Source organism: Littorina saxatilis, linkage group LG1 (assembly GCF_037325665.1).
Source record: "Littorina saxatilis isolate snail1 linkage group LG1, US_GU_Lsax_2.0, whole genome shotgun sequence".
Taxonomy (NCBI): Eukaryota; Metazoa; Mollusca; class Gastropoda; order Littorinimorpha; family Littorinidae; genus Littorina; species Littorina saxatilis.
In genome coordinates this window covers 30,420,728-30,444,519 of record NC_090245.1, presented here as the reverse complement: position 1 = coordinate 30,444,519, position 23,792 = coordinate 30,420,728, and the positions used below count along the sequence as shown (strand labels likewise).

The 23,792-nt window shown below is 42.0% G+C and overlaps 1 protein-coding gene and 1 long non-coding RNA gene across 2 annotated transcripts in view; one reads left to right on the top strand and one right to left on the bottom strand.

Moving 5' to 3' along the window:
• Positions 1–23,792, top strand: part of LOC138966825 (uncharacterized) — a 402,693-nt gene that overhangs the window by 19,128 nt on the left and 359,773 nt on the right. The gene's annotated exons all lie outside the window — the stretch shown is intronic.
• Positions 2,726–22,761, bottom strand: LOC138966734 (sodium-dependent phosphate transport protein 2B-like). Its single transcript, XM_070339064.1, has 11 exons — positions 22,603–22,761; positions 18,530–18,761; positions 16,840–16,968; positions 16,096–16,239; positions 13,907–14,015; positions 11,459–11,663; positions 7,850–7,916; positions 7,189–7,403; positions 6,478–6,672; positions 5,878–6,081; positions 2,726–5,029 (listed from the first exon to the last, which is right to left on the bottom strand). Exons 1-11 carry the CDS (start codon positions 22,606–22,608, stop codon positions 4,715–4,717), a joined length of 1,821 nt encoding a protein of 606 aa, XP_070195165.1. The 5' UTR covers positions 22,609–22,761; the 3' UTR covers positions 2,726–4,714.

Below are 23,792 nucleotides of genomic sequence, written 5' to 3'. Positions count from 1 at the left end.
CAAGACACCAATCCCCTATTCGGGCGTTCAAATCACCTCCAAGTAAATAGTACACATCCCTGCCAGCTTCCATTAAAGACAAAATAAACTGTTCTAGCATTTCTAGAGTACAATCATAATCTTTTTTATCATAGTACACACTGCCCACTGGATGATTATACAGACCAATAAACATCATGTCTTTCTCACAACCAAACAATTCTTTTGAAAGTTTTACGCACAAAACATTTTCACTCTTGGTATCAATAGTCTCAACAAAATCCGACAGACATTTACGAATCAACATAACAGTTCCACCAGAAACATGGCCCATCTTGGTCAGTTTCACACCTGGTGAATGAAGAACAATGAAATCACTAAAATAGGTACTGAAGTCAAAGCTTGGCAAAGTAAAGGTTTCAGACAAAAAGCAAACATCAAAAGAAGTTATGTAATCAACAAAATCAGGGTCAGTTAGCTTGGCAATCAACCCATTTATATTCCAACAAAGAAATGAAAAAGAAGTATTCAATTTGTCCTTATTTGCTGTTGCAACATTATTTACATCAGGTGTGTTTTTGTCATGTGCTTGTGTGTCTTGTTTGTTTGCATTGTCATAGCCTTGGCCACGCCCCTATTCGCTGTTTCCTGCACGGGTGGGAGTTCCACGCACGTTGCGAATGTAGGCCGAGTACCCACCACCTCCACTATCGCCACCCAATGTCATGTCTTTGTGGCCCTGCCGATTGGCTGAGCGGGTCACACGCTTATCTCTGGCGTCACTCTGCCCGGAATTCCGACCGGAATTTTCTTCAGTGTCACGGCTGTGACCCTGAGTGTCACTGACGTCACGCTCTATTTCTACTTCGCTGATTGGTTGACGCTGCTCGTGATCAGGGGGCGTCTCCGAGTCGGTGTTTGTCAACAAACCGGGGCCACCCGGCCGGCGGTTGTCAGCACGGCGATCATCGTTGTTTCTGGGGTTGTCATGGAAGCGTAGCTTGCCGTTTGTGTAGTAGGCCGTCTTCCCCTCCTCCCTCAGCTGTTTCAGCTTCTGGGTCTGCCGTCTGGTGAGATCTTGGGCCGCTCTCAGGTTGTCGTGCTCCATGTCGCTTCGTGCCTCACGGTCTTTCATGAGACGCATCGCATCGCCCCAACGTTGGAACTTGGCAATGATAGGGCGGGGGTTGGGATTCTTGGGGTTGGGTTTGCCGAGGCGATGCGCTCGCTCGATGACGTCAGGCTCCCACTGCTTCTGAGGAATGTAGGTGTCAAGAACGTTTTTCACTGCAACAACACAGTCAGCATCGGTGTCGCCAACTTCTTCTGGTATTCCGAAAAACTTGACGTTGTTGCGACGGGAAAACCCCTCCAGCCTGTCAACCTCTGCCTCGAGGCTAGTCACCACACGATACAGATCGTCTTGTTGTGAGGAGAGGTTGGAGATCGACTGTTCGTTCTTCTTGAGGGACTTTTTCATTGTCTCTTGCTCATCCCCAAATTTCTTCATCAATGTCTCTTGTTTTCTAAGCATGTCTTCTTGTCGTTTGAGAAAGTCCGCCATGTGTTTGCATGGTTGCCAGAACGACATCCAGCTTCTGCTGCAACGACTGCTCTAAGTGTTTGATGCTATCTGCCACTGCAGTTGACTCCGCACCACCACCACTACTTTCGCTACTGCCACTGACAGCAGGCCCAGGGTTTTCCTCTACGTCATTGCTCAATCTCAAGCGTCGTATCGCGAAGGCAATCACTGCCAGGCACAAAGATGGCGCGTGCTGCACGTGCGGAAAGATCGCCGCCATCGGTGACAGGTGTACAAGGTCATCACTTGGCACTGACAAATGGCCAGTCACTGTTGACGAATTATAAGTCACAGTTCCCAGGGGTGGGAATGGCGCACTAAAAGCACTTTCCGCAACATCTTTGAAGCAGCACACGATGTTCGCAAGAAAAACAAGGCATCCCCAAGTAATGCACACGTCGCTGACACTGATTTCAGAACTGTCACCATACACGGGCTGAGCACAAAGCTGGTTCAAGAAATGTTTTGCCACACAAGCCAGATGAAAACGACCAATACTGGCCCTCCAAAGTCCTACCTCGATCATTTTCAGTAGATTTCTGCACACAATCACTTTAGACTTTCACTTGTATAGTTCTGGAGACTCAAACTTTGATATAGCCACTTTGAACTTGAAAAATATCCATCTTGTCTGCACTGTGAACAATTTTCCCTCCTGCGCCATTCGTGGTCGACCTTGACCCCCCGAGAAAGAGAGAGAGAAAGAGAGAGAGAGAGAGAGAGAGAGAGAGAGAGAGAGAGAGAGAGAGAGAGAGAGTATGTGAGTGTCACTGTTCATGTTGTCTGTCTATCTTTCATTTTGTCTGTCTGTCTGTCTGTCTGTCTGTCTGTCTGTCTGTCCATAACACACACACACACACACACACACGCCCGCACGGACGCACGCACACTCACACACACACACACACACACACACTCACACACACACGCACGGAAGAACACACACACACTGACATGGACACACACACACACACACTGACATGGACACACACACACACACACTGACAAGGACACACACACACACATACACACATACACACACACAACCACACAACCACACACACACACACACACACACGCACACACACACACACACACACACACACACACGCGCGCGCGCGTGCTCATGCATAGGGAAAATAAATAAATAAGTACTCGGCAAGAGGTATGCAGATTCAATTTTCTAGATCCAGATTCAAAGGAAAAAGCAACGTTCAACATTCTCTTAAATCAAAACCATCCTGATATGTAACATAATCATCGTTATATTCATGATAAATACAAACGGAAAGAAAAATAATTATTCAAATCTTCTCCTTCTTCAACGACAGAAACGATGAATTGAAATGTGAGACAGTGACAGCCATAAGGTCGTGTTTACTTCAATTTGATCATGTAGAAGGGAAATGTGATTTTAATCCTTTTTTCCGCAATATCTTCTGCGAACACAGAACATGGTATAAAACCGACAAATAAATGCACAAATCTCTATTCAGAAAAATGTTGCGTAGCGTATGCTGCACTCTAAACTGAAGAGTTCCACTTTTGAACACAGCTTTTGTGACCAGTTTTAAACACTGTTGACATTCTATACAGTTACACTAGCTAAAGTACCACACATAGGAAACGATAGCGTTCAGTTGAACGATATTGTACCATGTATGCTACAGTATAGTATTCATAACGGGACCGCCCTGATATGGCCTTTCGTGGTCGGCTGGGCGTTAAGCAAACAAACAAACAAACAAAATTCATAACGGGTAATATCAAAAGTTCGTTCAAAAGTGGACCACTTCAAATAAAAGTGCTCACTCTTCAAAGACATGACGCTGGAAGGGTGATTTTCTTCTCCACACACAAAACATATCTAGTTACACTCTAGCTGCTCTTCCTTTCCATTTGACAAGCAGTTTTAAAACAATTGTTTAGAACATGAGCGAGAAATTAGAGCCAGTGGAATGACAAAGATATAGCGGTTATAGCCTGAAACCTTGTGTCAAGTCTCACGAATTATGCTTTGGATATGATGACAGATGTGTGTGTGTGTGTGTGTGTGTGTGTGTGTGTGTGTGTGTGTGTGTGTGTGTGTGTGTGTGTGTGTGTGTGTGTGTTAGTGTGCGTGCGTGCGTGCGTGCTTGGGTGTGTGTTTGAGTGTGTGTATGCGCGCACGCGCGTGTGTGTGTGTGTGTGTGTGTGTGTGTGTGTGTGTGTGTGTGTGAGTGTGTGGATATCTGCATTTTAAATGAGAGAGTTTAGCGACGAGTGTGCATCCATAGTCAATCAACACCATTTTTAAGACAAAATAAAGTTTGGTGTGATCCTTTTGCCAATTAAAATGACTAATTTACTCACGCACGCGCGAACACACACACACACACACACACACACACACACACACACACACACACAGACACACGCACGCACATACACACACACAAAACACACACACACACACACACACACACACACACACACCTAGACGAACATATTCAAAAACACAAGTATTCCCCTCAACAACTACTGTCCTATCAAACATCTGATTATATACTCAGTATCACAGGTAATTATTCAACATAGTCTGTTACAAATAACTTATCACTCATTGACATCAATTCTTTCATCTTCACTTTTTCTCTTTTTCGTTTAACCGTGCAAAATAAATATTTTGACACTTTCTGTACCTCTTTTTTGTGGTAAATTTATATCCTCTACTAAGAAGTATGCATATCTTTGATGAGGTACTAAAAGGTGTCGCATTTTTGGTGTACAGCTTATATTATTTACAACATGGCAAACTATGTGCAAGTACAAGCAAAATCGCAGGCTGTCCTCTCTCTCTGTCTCTGTCTCTGTGTCTCTGTGTCTCTGTCTCTCTCTCTCTGTCTCTCTGTCTCTCTGTCTCTGTCTCTGTCTCTCTCTCTCTCTCTGTCTCTGTCTCTCTCTCAGAGATGAACCAATGTCATTGTCTCTCTCTCTCTCTCTCTCTCTCTCTCTCTCTCTCTCTCTCTCTCTCTCTCTCTCTCTCTCTCTCTCTCTCCAACCCCATCCCCGCCCACCCGAACTGACTTTCATCTACCAAATGTGCAGTTGACGTCCACGACCGCATCCCTTTGCATAGAATTTGTCATAATGTAACACAAATCATAATTTCTAAAGTCGTGATGATTCAATATGTCCGTTTTGCTCTGTGTCTTTTTTCACGCTTCCGTTTCTTTGACCTTGGCCTATTGTCTCCGCCTCAAGGTCATCAGCTTCCGGGGTCGTCTTGCAGCACGTGCAAACTCCGCGCATGCGCTGAAAGACGCGGTCGATGGGTGCAAGACTGCGAAGAGGTTCGGGGAGACCCGTAGCCTCCCAGGAGCGAAGTTTTGCTGGAAGCACCTCCGGTTTCTTCGTCTGGAGAACGTTGATAATGACAATCACGACGATGAAAACGAAGATGGGTAAGCCCACTCCGAGTAGTACCTTTCAGAAACAGAAAGTAATGAATTAAAGACACATACTTCACAACGAGTTTTAGCGAACGCATCTAAACGGTTGAAAAAAGGAGAAGGTTCAAACGACAATGTGTTGGGTGTCCTGAATGACGACACGGTATGGTGTCTAAAATAAACTTTGTCCTTCCATTTGTAAGGTGCAAAGAACGTAAAAGCGAAACAAAAGAACTTCTTTGAAACACTCAGGAGATTCTCTGATCTTGACTGATAATCTCGCAAGCAAAGTCCTCACACAATCAGCAGCAGGTACATTTCAGCTGCACAGCTGTTCTCAGTGGCCTTTAACACCAGGCTTTCCCTACGTACACACTCAACTTAAACCCAGCCAGGGAGAGTCCACACGTTCAATGGGACGGGGAAGAAGAGCAGGATAAGATACAATCAGCGATAAAAGGACAAGTTGTAAAACGTTTCAGCTCTGATTTTAACATTGGACTTTCCAATCACAAACTTAATTACCTCCCATTCAATAAGGGAAAGTCAAAAGACGACGAGGGGAGTGGGGAAGTAGAGCAGGATGAGACAGAATCGGCGAAGGAAAATACACGGGAAACGTTCAAAACTGTACACCCCTAATTTGTACAGTGAACTTTGCCATCCCACACTCACCTCCAATGAAGCGAGGGAGAGTCCAAAGACAGCAAGGGGCCGTGCAAGTAAATCAGAGATGATACAGAGTAGGGTGATCCATTCTACACTAAAAATGATTGTACACAGGGATGATCCATACTCTACTAAACAGTGTGCACAGAGATGAACCAACAGCAACTTCTTACCCCCTTACCACAACCATAAACTATCCCATCAAACACCTACCTCCCATCCAGCCAGGGAGAGTCCAAAGACGGCGAGGGGGACGAGGAAGTAGAGCAAGACGAGGTAGCAGAGGGCGAACCAGCGGTACTTGAAGACCGTCTGTCCCATCACCTTGGCCAGGCTGATAGGGATCTTCCTCATGAAGGGCACAGGATACCACACCAAGATGCCCGAGATGTTGAAGAACAGATGACATAGGGCCACCTAGAGTGGGTGGAAAAAACACCGGATGGGTTTGAGATTATGAAGTAATTGCACAAAGCGTGATCATATCATTATGTCATGTTCTCTAGGAGCAGGGACCAAATTCAGCACCACTCAGAAAGTGTCATGCAATCAATCAATCAATCAATCAATCAGTCAAACAAACAAACAAACAAACAAACAAACAAACGAACAAACGAACAAACAAATAAATGAACCGAAATTTCATCCATCCTCCCACCCACATAAAAGCCAACTCGCGTACAAACATATAAATGTATGTGAGAGTTCTAGCCCACGAACGCAGAAGCTAGAAGAAGAAGAAGCAGAGTATCCATTGATATAAGATTTTAGTACACTGCACAGTGACTGAAAAGAAAACCCATCTCCGTGTACCTGAAAAGAGTTCTTGAAACCAGTAGGATCCGATGCCAGAGCGGCCAGTATGCCTGTGACAGTGGTGCCGATGTTGGAGCCGAGAGTGAGGGGGTACATCCTGTCAATGTGGATGGCACCAATCCCCACCAGAGGAGTGATGGCCGAGGTGAAGATGGAACTACTCTGTACCAGGATCGTCATGCCTGCTCCCACCTGTGGGTGATTAACAGAATGGTTAATTACAGGTAATTTTTAACCTGTGTGTCCGGGTAGTGGTAGATTGCATATCAAGAATCATAACATCAATATACAAACAAAACAAAAAACCGCCATTTTCGTGGGAAGATGTGGTCAAGACTGACCTGTGACGTCTTGCCCAAAGATGGCTCAATTGTAACGAACTCATTTTTGAACAAAGAAAAGCAGATCTTCACATGCACATACATGATAGACCGAAACACTGCTGTTTGCCATTCGGGCTATACCCCTCCCTGAACAAAAATATCCTTAACTTTTTGTGCTCTGTGTTCTTTACCGAATTAATGGCGTATAAGGTAGTGAAGACGACCGTCCATGACCAAGTGACATCTAAGACATAAAACCCCGCCCACCTCGTGTCGAGTGCCTGTGCCCCCCACCCCCTCCACAGTGGCATACTCTTAACAGACAACATGCTCCCATTCTGGACCCTCACCCCTACCCCAAGCATATTAAAAAAGAAAATCTCACCAGAATAGCCAAACATCCAGTGAGATATTTAAAGGGGCCAGGCAAATCCGAGTTGATGAAACGCTGCAGAAGCGAGGCAATGGCCCCTTTTAACAATGACGTCAGCAGTTTGACGATCAGCACCAGACATACGCACAGCAGGAGAAGCGAAGCAGCCAATAGGATTCCGCCAGAAGCTGCGTCACTTCCTGTCCAGCCATTGAAGATGTGATCACCTGTGACAGAATTCAGTCAAAGTTCACATGATTATATTTGACAGCGCATAAAAAAAGCTTCATTACGCATAGCAACCAAAGTCATGCAGAAGAAGATAAGACGAAAGACAAACAAACAAACAAACAAACAAACAAACAAACTGACCGGCGGAAAGACATACATATAGACAAATGGGCAGAAAGACAAACACAGGGACGGTGAAGATCAAAGGTGAGAAAGACAAACAAACAAACAAACAAACTGACAGGCGGACAGACAGACAGACAGACAGACATGTAGAATAACATAGGAACAAACGGACACAGAGACTGTGACGTTGGAAGACGAGGGGACAATCAAGGTGTATAACACTGGAAAATAAAAAAAGAAGAAGACAAAATGACGCAAAAGAGAAAAAGACAAGCAAGAAACAGAAACAAAACACACGTGAGGTAGGCCTACGTACCATCTTTAATCAGACTACCGTTGATATCCTGTCCCAACGCTATCTGGCGAATCTTGGACGTGTCAAGCTGTTGAAAAATAAACAACAAACATATGTATACGTATAAGTCGTCGTACACGCGTAAACATTAGCCTATCTAGAGTGCTGAATCTGGTGCAAACATACTTTCGGAGAATAAGGCTTAGCACACTATTACTGAGTGGACACCTTGGTTCGCTAGCGGAGCGGTTGTATACACATACACACACACACACACACACACACACAACCAGACACACACACACACGCACGCACGCACGCACGCACGCACGTACACACGTACATACCACGGCCTAAGTGCTCTCTGAACACAGTATAATTTTGTTCATGAATTAATTTCGTAGAAGCCACTAGTAGCTTAAAACAAAACTATCAAAATAAGTCTGACTAACCACAGCAAGCAGTCAGGGTGTTGACTTTTAGTCTGTGTCCAAGTGTAGGGATGGACTTATCCCATGTAAAAACATGGACAGATATGAGATGGTGAGCCGAACTGGGTTTTATTCAAGAAGGAGAGTTTCCGAAACAGACTCCTTTCCGTGTAAATGACCCGGTACACCATCACAGGTTTGTCCAGGCTTTGAAACTGATTTAAGAGCATCATTCCGCTTGTGGAATTCCAAAATGTACAAGCCTGGCGTGGGAACTTTGGGTTGCAAGTTTCTTGTAACGGATGCAGCGTCAATATGCAAAAGAAATTCAGCCCATTCCTTCCACTCAGCAGGGGAACAAACCCGGCTGTTGGCTTATGCTTTGTGTTCAGGTGGCAGCTGCTCTTACCTCCCTTTAAAACCTTGACACATCTCTGCTGGTTTGCAAGAATGCTTACACGAGAAAAGAAGCTACCTTTCACTGTTAGGCGTGAGTAATGCGAAACTGTCACTGAATGCGGAAATGTTGAAGAAAAAAGGTAAGACGTGCGTGTATAGCTGCACAACCCTAATCCGTCATTTCAATGTGTCGGCTTACTTTCTAGTCAGGTTTGCCCCCACCCCTAATCCGTTTCCCTTAAAACAAATTAAATCAAGCTTATACATGTACACAGACGTTACACCAATAAAAAGATTATAAAACACTTCTTTTTTTTAAACCAGGAAGGTTAGTTTATGGAAAGTTTAATTATAGACAAAACGAAAGAATGTCTGTTCTTTTGTAAAAAAAATATCTTTTAGTTATCTATTTATTTATTGGATTCCAGAAGAAACACGTTTTGATTTCTGAGCCAACAAAATAGAGATATTCACTTGTGTGCACAAGAACTTTAACAACAGGGTTGGAGCAAACAAAACTCAATTTCATCCAGCCGTTGGCTCTCACCTAGATGGTGGCTATCTCGTGCAATTCATCCCTGCAATCAAGACAACACTGATACAGTGCGAAATGTGGACGTTAAAAAAAAAAACCTTTTTGACGTGTGTAATAAGAAGATTTGAGTCTGTTCCTTTAACTAGTTGACAAAGGCACTGCGAATAAACATATCTGGTGTGTGTGTGACAATAGGTCTGTGCCTTAAAGGCATAGAAAGCTGATGAATATACACGCTAATTGCTTTACCCAGAGCTGGAGACAGACTAAATTAAGTTCCCTGCAAAATATTGTGGTCTAGGAGCCCTTAAATGTTGAGATATTTGAATTTTTATTTTGATCTAGATGGTCCTATTTATAGATTTGGCAATACATGTAACGTTGATGCGGCTTTGTTGACATCCTCACTTTTTCAGAGGCTAGATCAAGCTGTAATGCATGTATTATGGTCCGCGCATGGTGACATATCGTCATTATATGGTCTTATGGTGCGTTTGACATCGATTGTGGGCAAACTACACTTTGTAAACACGGGAGTGCGTTAGTATGCCTTTAAATTTGATCAACCAAAGCAGACAACACACGCGTGCGAAATGGACAATGCGACTGATTTAGCATTTTTAGCAATAGGTCTGTTCAAAAAAGTACCGTCATTGCAACGAGATTGACTGGAAGTAGTTACTTCTTTGGCAATAGGTCTGTCCCTTTAAACTATCCACACACACACACACACACACACACACACACACACACACACACACACACACACACACACACACACACACACACACACACACACACACACACACACACAAATTAAAAAATAAATAAATACGCGTACTTTACCAGTAAGCTGTCATTGTGGTCGAAGTTGACAGTAGTAGGCTACCATGATAACATATACGTAACCAGATATGTTCAGTGCTAACCTTAGCTTGCTTGTTGCTTTTTTTAGACACAAAATAGTGTGAGGCGTGCTCGTATGTTCTAATTTTGACTTAACTGGCTAAGAGGTACAAACCGGATTACGGGTACAAGGTCATGTGGGCATTTGCGCGAACAAGCCGCTTTCAGTGTCAATGTATTCATGAATATTCTGTTTCGAATGAGGGCGTATTCATTACTACATAATCCCAGGCCGTCCCCCTCTGTCCCCTCTCTCTCTGTCTCTCTCTCTGTCTCTCTCTCTCTCTCTCTCTCTCTCTCTCTCTCTCTCTCTCTCTCTCTCTCTCTCTCTCTCTCTCTCTCTCTCTCTCTCTCTCTCTCTCCCCCCCCCCCCCCGTACACACATCCCTCAGCCTCTCATACACACACACTGGGTACTAGTCGACATGTTGACAAAGAAATCCTAGATGTATTATTTAAGTTAGGTGAGCTGTTTAACATATATATAAACACTAGTTCAACAGTCGTAGATGTCTTCAAAATCCGAGTTAAATCACCCCTGTATTATATCCCCTCCACTTTTCTCCCCCGACAACCTCTTCCCCCTGAATGTGAAGGAAAAAATAGAAAAAAACGAAAGAAAGAATTCAATGGAAGATGATATATCCACACAACAACAACAACAACAACAACAACAACAACAACAACAACAACAACAACAACAACATCGATTAAACAAACAAAACAATTATAATAATAATAATAAGAAGAAGAATACGAGAATTTATAACGCGCACATATCTCACGACAAGGCGACTGAAGGCGCACTCATACGCATTCTTTCGCATTAACAACTCATGCACACTCATATATACACTTACGCATAAATTACAAGAAGATGACAAGGCAACAACACAAACGTTAAATGTTAAACAAACAAACAACAACAACAAGAAATTCCTATGAGGTAGGAAAAACACCCCCGTCAAAGGGAAATAACCTTCTCAGTTGGTGGCAGTGACTGAGTGAGAATGGTTATTTCCCTTTGACCATGAAGATGTCCCTGTATAAGTCCTTGTATAATTTTAATCCACCAATAACTCCCTAACCGTGTGTTTGACTGGTCCCAATTTTTGTAAGGACCGTCTCAGGAATGTATAGAACCTGTTCACCAAGTTTGGTGACGATCGGTCCGTTCATTCTTGAGATCTTTATGCGAACACAAACACACAAACACACAAACAAACACACAAACAAACACCCTAACACCCAAACAAACACATCGAGCGAAACCTATACACACCCCTATACCGGGGGTGTAACAAAACAAGACATCTGCCATACAGGCATGAGAGCAAATAAAGAAAACACAAAGCATACCAGCACCACTCTCTCAGTCAGAGGCTTGGTGATGGCTTTGAGGAACTCGGGGTTTTCTGCAGTAGTGTTAGTATTGTCCGGGATGTTCTCCACGATGAGGGTGGTCAAGCGACGCAAGTAGCCAGAGACCCACTCCAAGGGTAGAAACACCAATACACTCAGCCAGTTGAACATGTCGTGAACCGTCGCTGCTGCGAACGCCCGTCTGCACGTAAAAACCATTTAAATGTTCACCTTCGACCTTGCTTGTATTTATTTATTTATTTATTTATTTATTTTTGTGTTTATTTATTTATTTATTTATTTGTTTATTTATTTATGTATTTATTTATTTACTTATGTATGTGTTTGTTTGTTTGTTTGTGTGTTTGTTTGCTTGTTTGTTTGTGTTTATTTGTTTGTGTGTTTTGTTTTTTTGGTTTTTATTTGCTTTGTTATGTTATCTTTATTTTTTATTCTATGTGTTTGATTATTTATTTACGGACTCGGACATTTGTTTTGTTTTGTTCTTGCTTCTGTTTTGTCAACTAAATGTTACAATCAACTGCTCTTGTGTAAGCAGCTCTGCTCACTATCTCAGATTTGCCCATGCCTTTTACATGGGATGAGGTCATCCCTCCCTTGGACACATACCACAAATGTCATCTCATTTACTTCATCCCATTGCTGGGAAATTTAGGTCGCTTCCTCCACGTAGAAAGCTAGCAACATCAAGTGTCGCGCTACGCATGTTTGTGCGTGTTAAATCAGTCTACTGCACTGGCAGAACGACCGAGGTCTTGTACGTGCCACTGTGGTGACAACACCCTGACTGCCACAAATGACTTTTTAAGAAATTATGTTAGAACACAGATTCCTTCTTTGCATGAAGACCAACCAGGCTATTGATGTTAAAATGTGTCCAGTACTAGGTGGAGGGACGGTCTTATCCTATGCAAAAGCATGGGCATATATTTGAAATGGTTCTCATCGCATGTCACAAAAGCTCAAACAAATATTGCTATTCTAATAGACACGTGGGGAATTCGGGGGTTGTGATTGAATTGAATAGTCTCACACATCCAGACTCGGCGTATTATACCCTGTCACCACGCTGAAAACAAGATAGCTGTTAACGACGGTGTACGTGATAGTTGACAATGGAATGATGGTACTTTGAACGAACGTAAGTCATACAGAGCAATGAACCATCCCACATGATTGAATAATATTTTACATCTGCTTGGCTCTCACTATCCTGATCTCACAAATATAGTGACGAAACAATATAGAGTCGCATGTAACTCTGCAAAGGAGCATTTTCCCTGGCGTGTTTAACTGCAAACAGAAACGACGTATTCGACTAGCAAAATGTCTCACGTGCAGTTTACAAATACTCAGAAATGAAGTAGTGCAACATGAGGTTGAAACTAGCGCTCAGAGATCAGAGATCAACAATTAAAACAATATAGGCTCCTAAGTGCCTCCCCCTTAAAGATTTGAGTATGTGTATGTTTCGTGTGAGGTCAGCTTTTGCTTTTGTATTCTGGAGTTGAAGAGCAACTACTTGTCGTTATTCTTTCAGATGAACAACAAAGACTTGGAGAACACTCGGGTCAAAAATGCGGAGCTCTTTAAGCTTCGAGTGTTTAACAGAAACGAGCAGTGTGCAAACGTGTCCACAGAAATACACATGTTTGAACAAATCGACTGCACAGACCAGAATGTGTTGATTTTGCCCTATTTCGCACAAAACAAGATGTCATCTGTAAACACTGGACACTTTTAGTTAACACCCTCTTCAATATTTTTGAACATCTCTATCTACAGGGGGCTGCATGGTTCATCAGGTGTGCTTTTGTATGGTTAGGTCATATGTAAATGTGTCTTCTTTTTCTTCAACTTCATCGTCTTGTATGCTTCGTTCTTTGTGCATTTATTTCATTGGAAACACAGCATGAAAAGCAAAATCCATCTTGTCGTGCAGTCGTACGTTGGTTCTGTGGCTGTATGTTTTTCACTTTAACATATCTGTATGTTGTCCTATATTTCTGCATGGTCATATGCACACGATACAAATGTCTGCACGCCATATTTCAAAAGAACTGGCTGTCAAAATAAGACGTGATAATATAGTCTCATATAAATGTGCACCTTATTTAATAAGCGTATACTACTCAGTGTGTAGACAGAATGCTGAGTTGGGGTCATAATTGTCATTTCCAACACTTGAAAGCTTACTGAATGCAGACAATGTAACTTGTTTATGTACATGTTACTGTCAACCCAACAAGCAGAATTGTGTCATCCGACTGATACCATCATTAATGTCAGGGTATCTCCTATACCTTGCATACAAAAATTTAAAAACATAAAAAAGTTTAAGTTTAAAGGCAAAAAAGTTGGACTTAAATGAAAATCGGTACATTTTGGGACCACCTTGTTGATGCGTGATTGTTGTGCACTCACCTGAAGTCCCCTCTATCCGCAGACTGCCCCATGGCCACAATAGTGTTGGTCACTGTGGTTCCTATGTTGGCCCCCATCATCATCGGTATGGCATTGCCAACGTTGAGCACTGTCATAGAAACACGATGATGCTTAATTATTTCAACCTGAGACATTTATTTTGTTGCTGGTAACAAGCTAATTTAAAAACACATCACATGCACTCTCGCACGCACGCACGCACGCACATATGTACACACACACACACACATATACACACACAAACACACAAACACACTCACACACTGCACACACACACTCACACACACACACACCCACACACACACACACACACACACACACACACACACACACACACACACACACACACACACACACACACACACACACACATATTTGACTCGACATTTAGCATGCAAACATGCAAGTTGCACGAAAAGGGTTGTTGTACACGACAGAGTCCCTTAGATTACCCGTAATAATATGTCATTCAGATACTCATAATTATAGGCACGCATTTAAATCACAAAACATTATTCACATTTGTATTGTGACTTGTATAGGCTTGTTGTCGAAATTCGTGCTTACGCAGAGTTTGCTATGCACTGTTTAACAAACACAAACACAACCCAGCATGTACGGGTTCAAGCAACACGGACACGTACACCTATGCACTTTGTGCGCGACTAAAAAAAACTGTTCACCCACGTCGGGACACGATAAGTGTAACACGCACTATTACAATCTCAGTTTCGCACCGGTATAAAATACTCCAACTTGAATTTGGTGTTTATATCTTTTAATTGTTTACCCTCAAAACATGAATATGAGATTTGTTTTATGAACAACCGAAATAACGTTGGTTACGTGGAAACATTTCCTCATTTCCATGGATCTCCACACATGCAAACAAGTGTCATAGAAATCAATCTTGATAATATTCGACTGCCTTTAAACTGTACAACACTTAACAACAACCTGTCCTGAAAAGTTGCATTGCGTTAATTGGGTCATGTGAAACATTATTTGACTGTCTCAAAGAATATTTCTCTTAATTTTAACTTCGAAAAAGAACATTTTAAAACTGAATCGATGTCACGAATTCAAAGATTAAAACAATGCAATTGTTAATATTTAGCAACTTTTGCATACCACAATCTCACCACTACCTCTCCACGATCTCGGCAATGCTGAGTTCGTAAATTTAGATTTGTAACGTTTTGAACACTGCAGGATTTTACGTCTACATTTATTGCGTCTCCTATACAATGGCACATTCGTGTAATAAGATACGACATCAGCCGAACAAACCAAGACGTGGTTTTTTTGTTACCCTCCGTTCTAAAGTAAAAGCCCTGGCGTTACAAGCAAAGCAACGTTTGAGAAGACGTCATGGGGACTGGGTGGCCGAGTGGTAACGCACTTGCGCTCGGAATCGAGAGGTTGCGTGTTCGACCCTGGGTCAGGCCGCTATTTTCTCCCCCCTTTCCTAACCTAGGTGGTGGGTTCAAGTGCTAGTCTTTCGGATGAGACGAAAAACCGAGGTCCCTTCGTGTACACTACATTGGGGGTGCACGTTAAAGATCCCACGATTGACAAAAGGGTCTTTCCTGGCAAAATTGTATAGGCATAGCTAAAAATGTCCACCAAATACCCGTGTGACTTGGAATAATAGGCCGTGAAAAGTAGGATATGCGCCGAAATGGCTGCGATCTGCTGGCCGATGTGAATGCGTGATGTATTGTGTAAAAAATTCCATCTCACACGGCATAAATAAATCCCTGCGCCTTGAATATGTGCGCGATATAAATTGCATAAAAAAAATTTAAAAAAAAATAAAATTAAAAAATAAAAAAAATCCCTGCGCTTAGAACTGTACCCACGGAATACGCGCGATATAAGCCTCATATTGATATTGATTGATTGATGAATGCGAAAAATGGCGTCAGGTAAAAGTCCAGTCACTTCTTACACTCTCAACTAGAAGTGTTCCAATATGAACACACTTTTAGTAACCAGCTGTGAACACTGTGTGAGTTGCGTAGTCGGCTGGACGTTAAGCAACAAATAAACAAACAAACAAACAAACTGTGTGAGTTACTATATAGTTTTACTTGCAAAAGTAGTACACATTGTAAACCCTATTTAGTGTATCGGTATCAAACGTCATTAAGCTGGTGTGTACTCACAGCCAGCGGACACCATGGAGACAACGATGGAGGTGGAGGTGGAGGAGCTCTGTACCAGCACCGTGGCCAGCACACCCAGCATCATGCCAGCAATGGGGTTGGAGAACAGCACTGTGTTGCTCAGAGCCTCTCCCGCTGCCTTGCCTTCGAAAAACCAACACAAAACACAAAACCTCAACACGTGATCAAAATGTGAGAACACCACTGTGTTGCTCAGAGCCTCTCCCGCTGCCTTGCCTTCAAAAAACCAACACAAAACACAAAACATCAACACATGATCAACAAGTGAGAACAGCACTGTGTTGCTCAGAGCCTCTCCCGCTGCCTTGCCTTCAAAATACCAACAGAAATACCAACTAAGACAAATGTCGCCAATGTTTTTACAGAGTGGCGTTAAATAAACGATTTTATCATCAACAGAAAACACAAAACATAAACACATGATCAACAAGTGAGAACAGCACCAGTCCTCATTTTCTTATTTTTTACTTGTCATTTATCCACATTAAACACTCTCTTTGTCAATAATCCAGGGACATAATATTATGTTTTATCAATGATTAAAAAGTTCCATAAAATTAATCATTCTTTGTTGTTATTGTTGTTGTTGTAGTTGTAGTTGTTGTTGCTGTTGTTGTTAAATTCTTCAATTTGAACCACACATTGTAAATGCTATTGAGTGCATCGGTATTATTATTTGTTAGTTTTGGATTTGTTGGCATTGTATCAAAAAAGAAAACTGACCTCCCAGCAGATTAAAAGCAGAACTGAGGATGTCCAGGGAACAGATGAACATGTAGAGCAGCCCGAGCAGGATGAAGAACCGGGCGATGTACCATATCACGCGCAACACTCTGCGTGGCGGGGTCAACTCTGCACGTGAAACATGGCACACAGATTACCAACGACGTACATTTTTATATGGTTTGGTTGATTGCCTGGCTGATGGCTTTGTTCACTGGTTGCTTGCTTGCTTGATTAGTTGACTGTATGGTTTTGATCCTACTGTATGGGGGACTGGCTCAGAGCTCTGTGCAAAGTGATGCTAAGTTAAGGGGCTATAGAGCATTTCTTTTTGTCCGTTCTTCTTCTCCGGTCATCCTCCTTCTTTAGTGCCTGGCTTACTTCTGCACAAACCATTCGTTTGTTTATTTGATTATTCATTTATTTCCGTCTTTCTTTCTTTGTATTGTGGGCTTTGATGTTCTTTTCAGTTTCAGTTCTTCATTATTTTCTTCCACAGTATTCTCTTCCGTCTTTATTCCTTGTTCCGGGTTTGATTTTGCGCGCTTGTATATCACTGTTACAGAAGCATTTGCATTTGATGAAGGTGGAAGAGATGGGGTGCTATTTAGGGGGGGGGGGGGTGATCTATAAAAAAAAATATTAAAAAAAAAACAAATTAAACAACACCCGAAGTGTTTTCTTGAGGGATGAAACAAAGGGCAGTGACATATCACCAAGGTTTTGCCATTCATTTTGACAAGCATGTGTAACAGGCTTTCCCGTTGCGCCAACACAGTCAGTGCTCTTTTTCTCCCGTTTTCAACTGACATCATGACGCACAATGTTGCAGGAAACACAAAAGCATGAACACATGTGTTTGCATAATGAAAGCTCTGAAAACAACTCTGAATAGGGCGGCCTATCGGCGCAAGAAAGCTTATCTTGTTCTTTACAATTAATTCAGCCATGCATGCTTGACATAGATTTCCCTGTCTACTCACACAAAAAGCACTGGGTTTTTTCAACCTCAGTAAGTCATTGTGACCCAACGTTATAACCCGAATACAGAAAAAGTTGTTTACTTCACGAAATTACACGAAATAATGTTAGGTATGTTTAGGATCTTTATTTCTTTACTTTTCTCTTTCTTGACAGTTTGACAATTGACATATTATAAAGGTGGTCGCCATCAGCACTAAAAGCAAGTTAAAGACAAAAACATGTATTATTTTTCCACCGTTTTCTCTCGAATCTCATATCACTCTGTTGTAGCGTTGACATTATGTAATTCCTGGTATAGTTCATGAAGAGCCCGGTGACAGGAAACATGTGTTTGTTTCTCTGTGCCAAAAAAGAAGACAACTCCGTTGCCTCGTGAAATTGGAATACGTACCTGTTAGGTTCCTGATGTTATGACAACCTGAATGTTCACATTTTCACAATCAACACTACCTACAGCTACATATTTGAAAACAACTTTTTGCTGTTTTCCCCTAAGCCATTGACGATTGTATATAGTTTATATATTTCTGATGACTATCTTGACGAACAACTATAATCTTTAGAACACCGGGTCTAGATCATCACATAAAATTGACCCATGACCGTCCCGGCCTAGATTCCAAGTCAAATGCTCTACCAACAGAGCTAGAAGTAGCAGACCCCACTGCTTTAACCAATGGTTAGGGTGCGAAAAGAAGAAGATTACCTGCCCACGGTGTGTCCGTGCTCTTCAGTTCAGGCAACGCCCAGGGGTCAACTTCCTCGGCCTCTTTCCCCTCCTTGTCCTTGGCATGGTCATCTTCGATGGACAGCGCTGTGGCCTGTTCGTAGGAGGGAAGCTTTCCTGCTGAGGCCTGGCCATTGGCTGGACGTTTGGAGTCTTCAAGTTCGTCCGGCGTGTAAGCTTCGTTGAGGTATGCTCGCTTGTCCTTTCCGTTCTGTGTGATGTGAATGGGAGAATTATTAACAATTGTCCAAATGGTGTTAGCTCTTCAGTCTTCAAGATGTAAGGTACAATACGTAAAGCTCAAAGCATGTGCACGTAGCCGTGTTTTCTTTATAAGTACTCCGTCAAAGACTAATCAGTCACCGTGAAGGGAAGGATTTCATCGTAAACTGTGATTCAGTTAATTTTCTTTTTAAACTTCAGTTACATGCAGGCCGCTCCATACCTTTCTTTTTGTTCAATCCCCTACACCCCCACCGCCCTTCATTTGTGTTTTTTTGTTTGTGTGCTGTATTTTTTTGTATTTTTTTTCATTGTAATTGCTTTATATTGCAGTTGTTTCGCGTTTGTTTGTTGTTTGGTTTAGCGTCCTTCTTCATTGATGTTTTTAACTGAATAGTTATAGCAGAATGTGGAGGTGAGAGGAGGAGGAGAAGATAAGCAAGACCCTTCTTTTCACATAAAATTAAGTCTGTTTTGAAATCACGATGAAATTTGTCAATATAAAAATAAATATATAACTGCCATGGATCGTGGACAGTATCTGGCATGTCTAAATATTAGAATGTTGTTTTCTGGTGCGCTACATCAAGAGTTTTCTCTAACATCAACCGACTATTCTCCGTTTTTCCTGGATCATTTCCCAACCAGTATTACATGCAACAATCAAAACCTCTGTTTTAAGAGCATCAGTTAGCAGAAGTTGGTGAGGTTTTAAACCGTTCCCAAAAACGTGTCATGTCATGGTTGTAAGGAAAAGCCCGGCATGTTTCCAGTCATACAGTGTACTTGTTTTAGCCAGATTTGAAGGAAACAAAAGCAAGGAAGGACGTGATTAATCTGTTAATTCGTTGAGAGTGACAGGTGAACGGATGACTTTTCGCGTTTCTTCATTCATTGTACGAGTCCGCGTTTCCGTCAGAAAAGGCTAGCATCTCTGTCTCATTCTGCCCTCCCCTCCACCCAATTCCTCCCCTTGACCTGATTCCCCGTCTTCATCGCCATCTTCATGTATAATGTCTCTCTTTCTCTGTCTGGGCGTTTGTCTTGTCTTATGTCTGTCTGTCTGTCTGTCTGTCGGTCTTTCTGTGCGTTTGTCTCGTTTTCTTTTTCTTCTTCTTCTGTCTGTCTGTCTGTCTGTCTGTCTGTCTGTCTCTGTGTTTGTCTCGTCTTCTTTTTCTGTTTATCTGTCTGTCTGTCTGTCTGTCTGTGCGTGCGTACGTGCATGCGTGTGTGCGTGCGTGTGTGCGTGCGTGAGTGAGTGCGTGTGTGTGTGTATATATGTGTAAGTGTGAGTCGCTCTCTCTCTCTCTTTCTCTCTCTCTCTCTCTTGGGGGGGGGGGGGGGGGGGGTCATTGGGACACATGGACTAGGAGTAGGGGAGTAGGAGGAAACTTGTCTGAAATGTGCGTCAGCTGTCAGGGCAGATGAGAGTGCAGATAAGGCTAGCGATGACGTACAATTCCTCATGTACAGTTAGGGCTCGCCCTACACACCTAGCCTACAACGCAATAGATTTTTACACCAATAGAACAAAAGGCTAAAAAATAAGCGGAAATAAGTATGCAAACAAACTTGAGTGTTATTTACAATATTCTGTCCTGTAAGGAAAACCCGCGTCAAGTTACAACACACACTCACACACACACACACACACACACACACACACACACACACACATAGTCACACACACACACACACGCACACACAACACACACAAACACACACACAAACACACACACACACAAACACACACACACATACACATACACCCACCCACACACACACACACACACAAACACACACACACACACAAACACACATGTACACACATACACACACACACACACACACACACACACACACACACACACACACACCAAATACTATTTGAAAAAGAAAATTGCAGAAGATAGTAAGTAATTTAACAACTGAAATACACCCACTGTGATACAACAAGAGCCAGGCCAAATTGTGTCAAAGTAGCCCTCATCAATCCCAATTATTGGATCAACAAACCTTCTAGGTATTAGTTCACAATGTTCTTGTGTTTAACCACGAATATGCCCTTTAAAAGAGTGGCCAGATTTTATTCAACATAGTAAGTTCAGCGCATTAAATATCAATCATTATGAACGACCTACTATGTACACATTAAATTAAATATCAGTCACTATGGCAGGCCTACTAATTATGTGCATAGGAACGTGTGAAAAGAATCTTGGTTTGTCTTACTTTAGCCGGTTAAAACAAGGGTTTATATATTCAGTTATTCCCCCCTCTGCTTCTTTACCTCTGTAAACTTGTAGGGGTAGTTATTTTTCGATAATGACCCAGCAACCAAACAAATAACGACCCAGCAACTGCCTGAATCCTCGATAGTGCAATGGGTTGAGAAGTTGTTCTGTTTCGGTACTACTTTTTGCGACTGAAAAGTTCCGAACGCTCTAATGTACGAAGTATACATCTCTGGAGCAAACAATACAAACATACCGCATTTAAATTAACAACTACAGGCAAGCAGGCAGGCAGGTAGGCAGACGGAGGTAACAGACAGACAGACAGACAGACAGACAGACAGACAGAAAGACAGTCAGACAGACAGACAGACAAACAAACACACAGACACACAGAAAACAGAAAAACAGACAGACAGACAGACAGACAGACAGACAGACAGACAGGCAGGCAGGCAGACACACAGACACGCAGACAGACAGGCAGGCAGGCAGACAGTTACTAACGTTACTTCTGTAAAATGTCTTTGTCAATATGTGTCTTGCTGGTCACTTCAGAGCGTCACTTTGTTCTGCTGTTACAGCAGAATGTAACATTTCTTCACACATCACACACACTAATCATCAGCCTGACGACCACCGGCTGAAACAGGCACCACAACGTGTTTTTGTATTCCTATTTAACTGACAGGCAAATCACAGCTGTGATTATTATCAGAGACTATAGAGTATACTCTATAGTCTCTGTTATTATTACACTAACGTGTATGCTTTTGGACAACAAACAGTGTTTTGTCTCGTGGTGTTTAAATTAGCTGTGCCTGTGTGTCTATCTGGGACACAAAGAAACAGAGAGCGTTTTAACAAGGATGTGAAAAAACACGCTTCTTGGTGTGCCTTTCAAATGTCACGAGCGGGCAAATATTAAGACACTTGTCTTTCGGCTGAGTGTGAACTTGCTTTTAAGACAAAGAGTATAAGAGTGACCGACGGAGAGTAAAATCACACGCACACACAAAACGAACAGACGAGAAGAAAAGAAGGCAATGCCATTTGAAAACTGCACCTTTAAAATTATGAATCAAAAGCACTCGAAAAACTACAGACAAAACCACAGCAAACGATAAAATACAGAAAAGAGAGAAAACTGATTGGCATGTGTATGAGGAAGACGGGCAACTGGACAGAAAAGTAAGGAAGAACGTAAGGATTATATATTAAGCAAGAAATGAACGTTCTTGATTTAACAGAGACAAATCTGAATAGAACCTAAAAACATATAACTACACAGTCAGAACAACAACAAAATATCTGATCTTAAGCAACAAAGGAAAATAAGCAACCATTTACATACCATAAGTAACTCTTCCATGAAAATTGGTTTTAAAAACAAGAAACAAACAAACATAAAATGGTTTTCAAATTCAACGGAAAACAACTGTAACATGGGACGACTATAACTATAAGGACGCTTTCTTTCACAGGCTAAAACTACAATACAACACAAAAGGTCCGAATGTATAAACGTAGGCTACACATCTACCACCTGCAAAATAATATCACAAAACCTAAAACAAAATCCAAAAAGTCACTCACCTCCATAATGCCAACAAAAGTGAATACCAAAAAGTCAACTCCAATTACAAATCAAAGAAACTATCACTTTGTCACCGACACACGGAGGCTTGCGATCCGTCTGTTACACCTGTCGCTTATGCTTTTCCTCCCGTGAAGCTTGCAGGGTCCTCTTTATACGACATTAACTTGAACCCCGGTGTCACCGCCACAGAGCGTGTGTGAGATTTACGAGAGGGTGCCGGTGTGCATGTGTGAAGTCACTGATGTGAGCATGGAAGCGGAGATTTAAAGTACAGAATGGCCCCCCAAAAAATCACAGAAATGTGATTAATGATACGTTGCCGGTACGCATGTGACCATGAAAACGCAGCTTAACGGTGCCAGATGAAGAAATAATACATAATGAAGAAATACTTCTAATTCTAAGAGAAAACAAGTCGCGTAAGGCGAAATTACAACATTTAGTCAAGCTGTCGAACTAACAGAATGAAACTGAACTCACTGCATTTTTACAGCAAGAGCGTATACTCGTAGCATCGTCAGTCCACCGCTCGATGCACAGGCAGTGAAATTGACAAGAAGAGCGGGGTAGTAGTTGCGCTGAGAAGGATAGCACGCTTTTCTTTATTTCTATTCTTTTTACATTTAGTCAAGTTTTGACTAAATGTATTAACGTATAGAGGGGGGAATCGAGACGAGGGTCGTGGTGTATGTGCGTGTGTGTGTGTGTGTGTGTGTGTCTGTGTGTGTGTAGAGCGATTCAGACTAAACTACTGGACCGATCTTTATGAAATTTGACATGAGAGTTCCTGGGTATGATATCCCCATACATGTTTTTCATTTTTTTGATAAATGTCTTTGATGACGTCATATCCGGCTTTTCGTGAAAGTTGAGGCGGCACTGTCACGCTCTCATTTTTCAACCAAATTGGTTGAAATTTTGGTCAAGTAATCTTCGACGAAGCCCGGACTTCGGTATTGCATTTCAGCTTGGTGGCTTAAAAATTAATTAATGACTTTGGTCATTAAAAATCTGAAAATTGTAAAAAAAAATAAAAAATTATAAAACGATCCAAATTTACGTTTATCTTATTTTCCGTCATTTGCTGATTCCAAAAACATATAAATATGTTATATTTGGATTAAAAACAAGCTCTGAAAATTAAAAATATAAAAATTATTATCAAAATTAAATTGTCGAAATCAAT

Coding starts and splice junctions, on each gene's coding strand:
- LOC138966734 (XM_070339064.1), bottom strand. Junction 16,240..16,839: donor TGCTTTTAATCTGCTGGGAG/GTCAGTTTTCTT, acceptor GGTTTTTCGAAG/GCAAGGCAGCGGGAGAGGCT. Junction 7,917..11,458: donor TGACTGAGAGAGTGGTGCTG/GTATGCTTTGTG, acceptor ATTTTTCAACAG/CTTGACACGTCCAAGATTCG.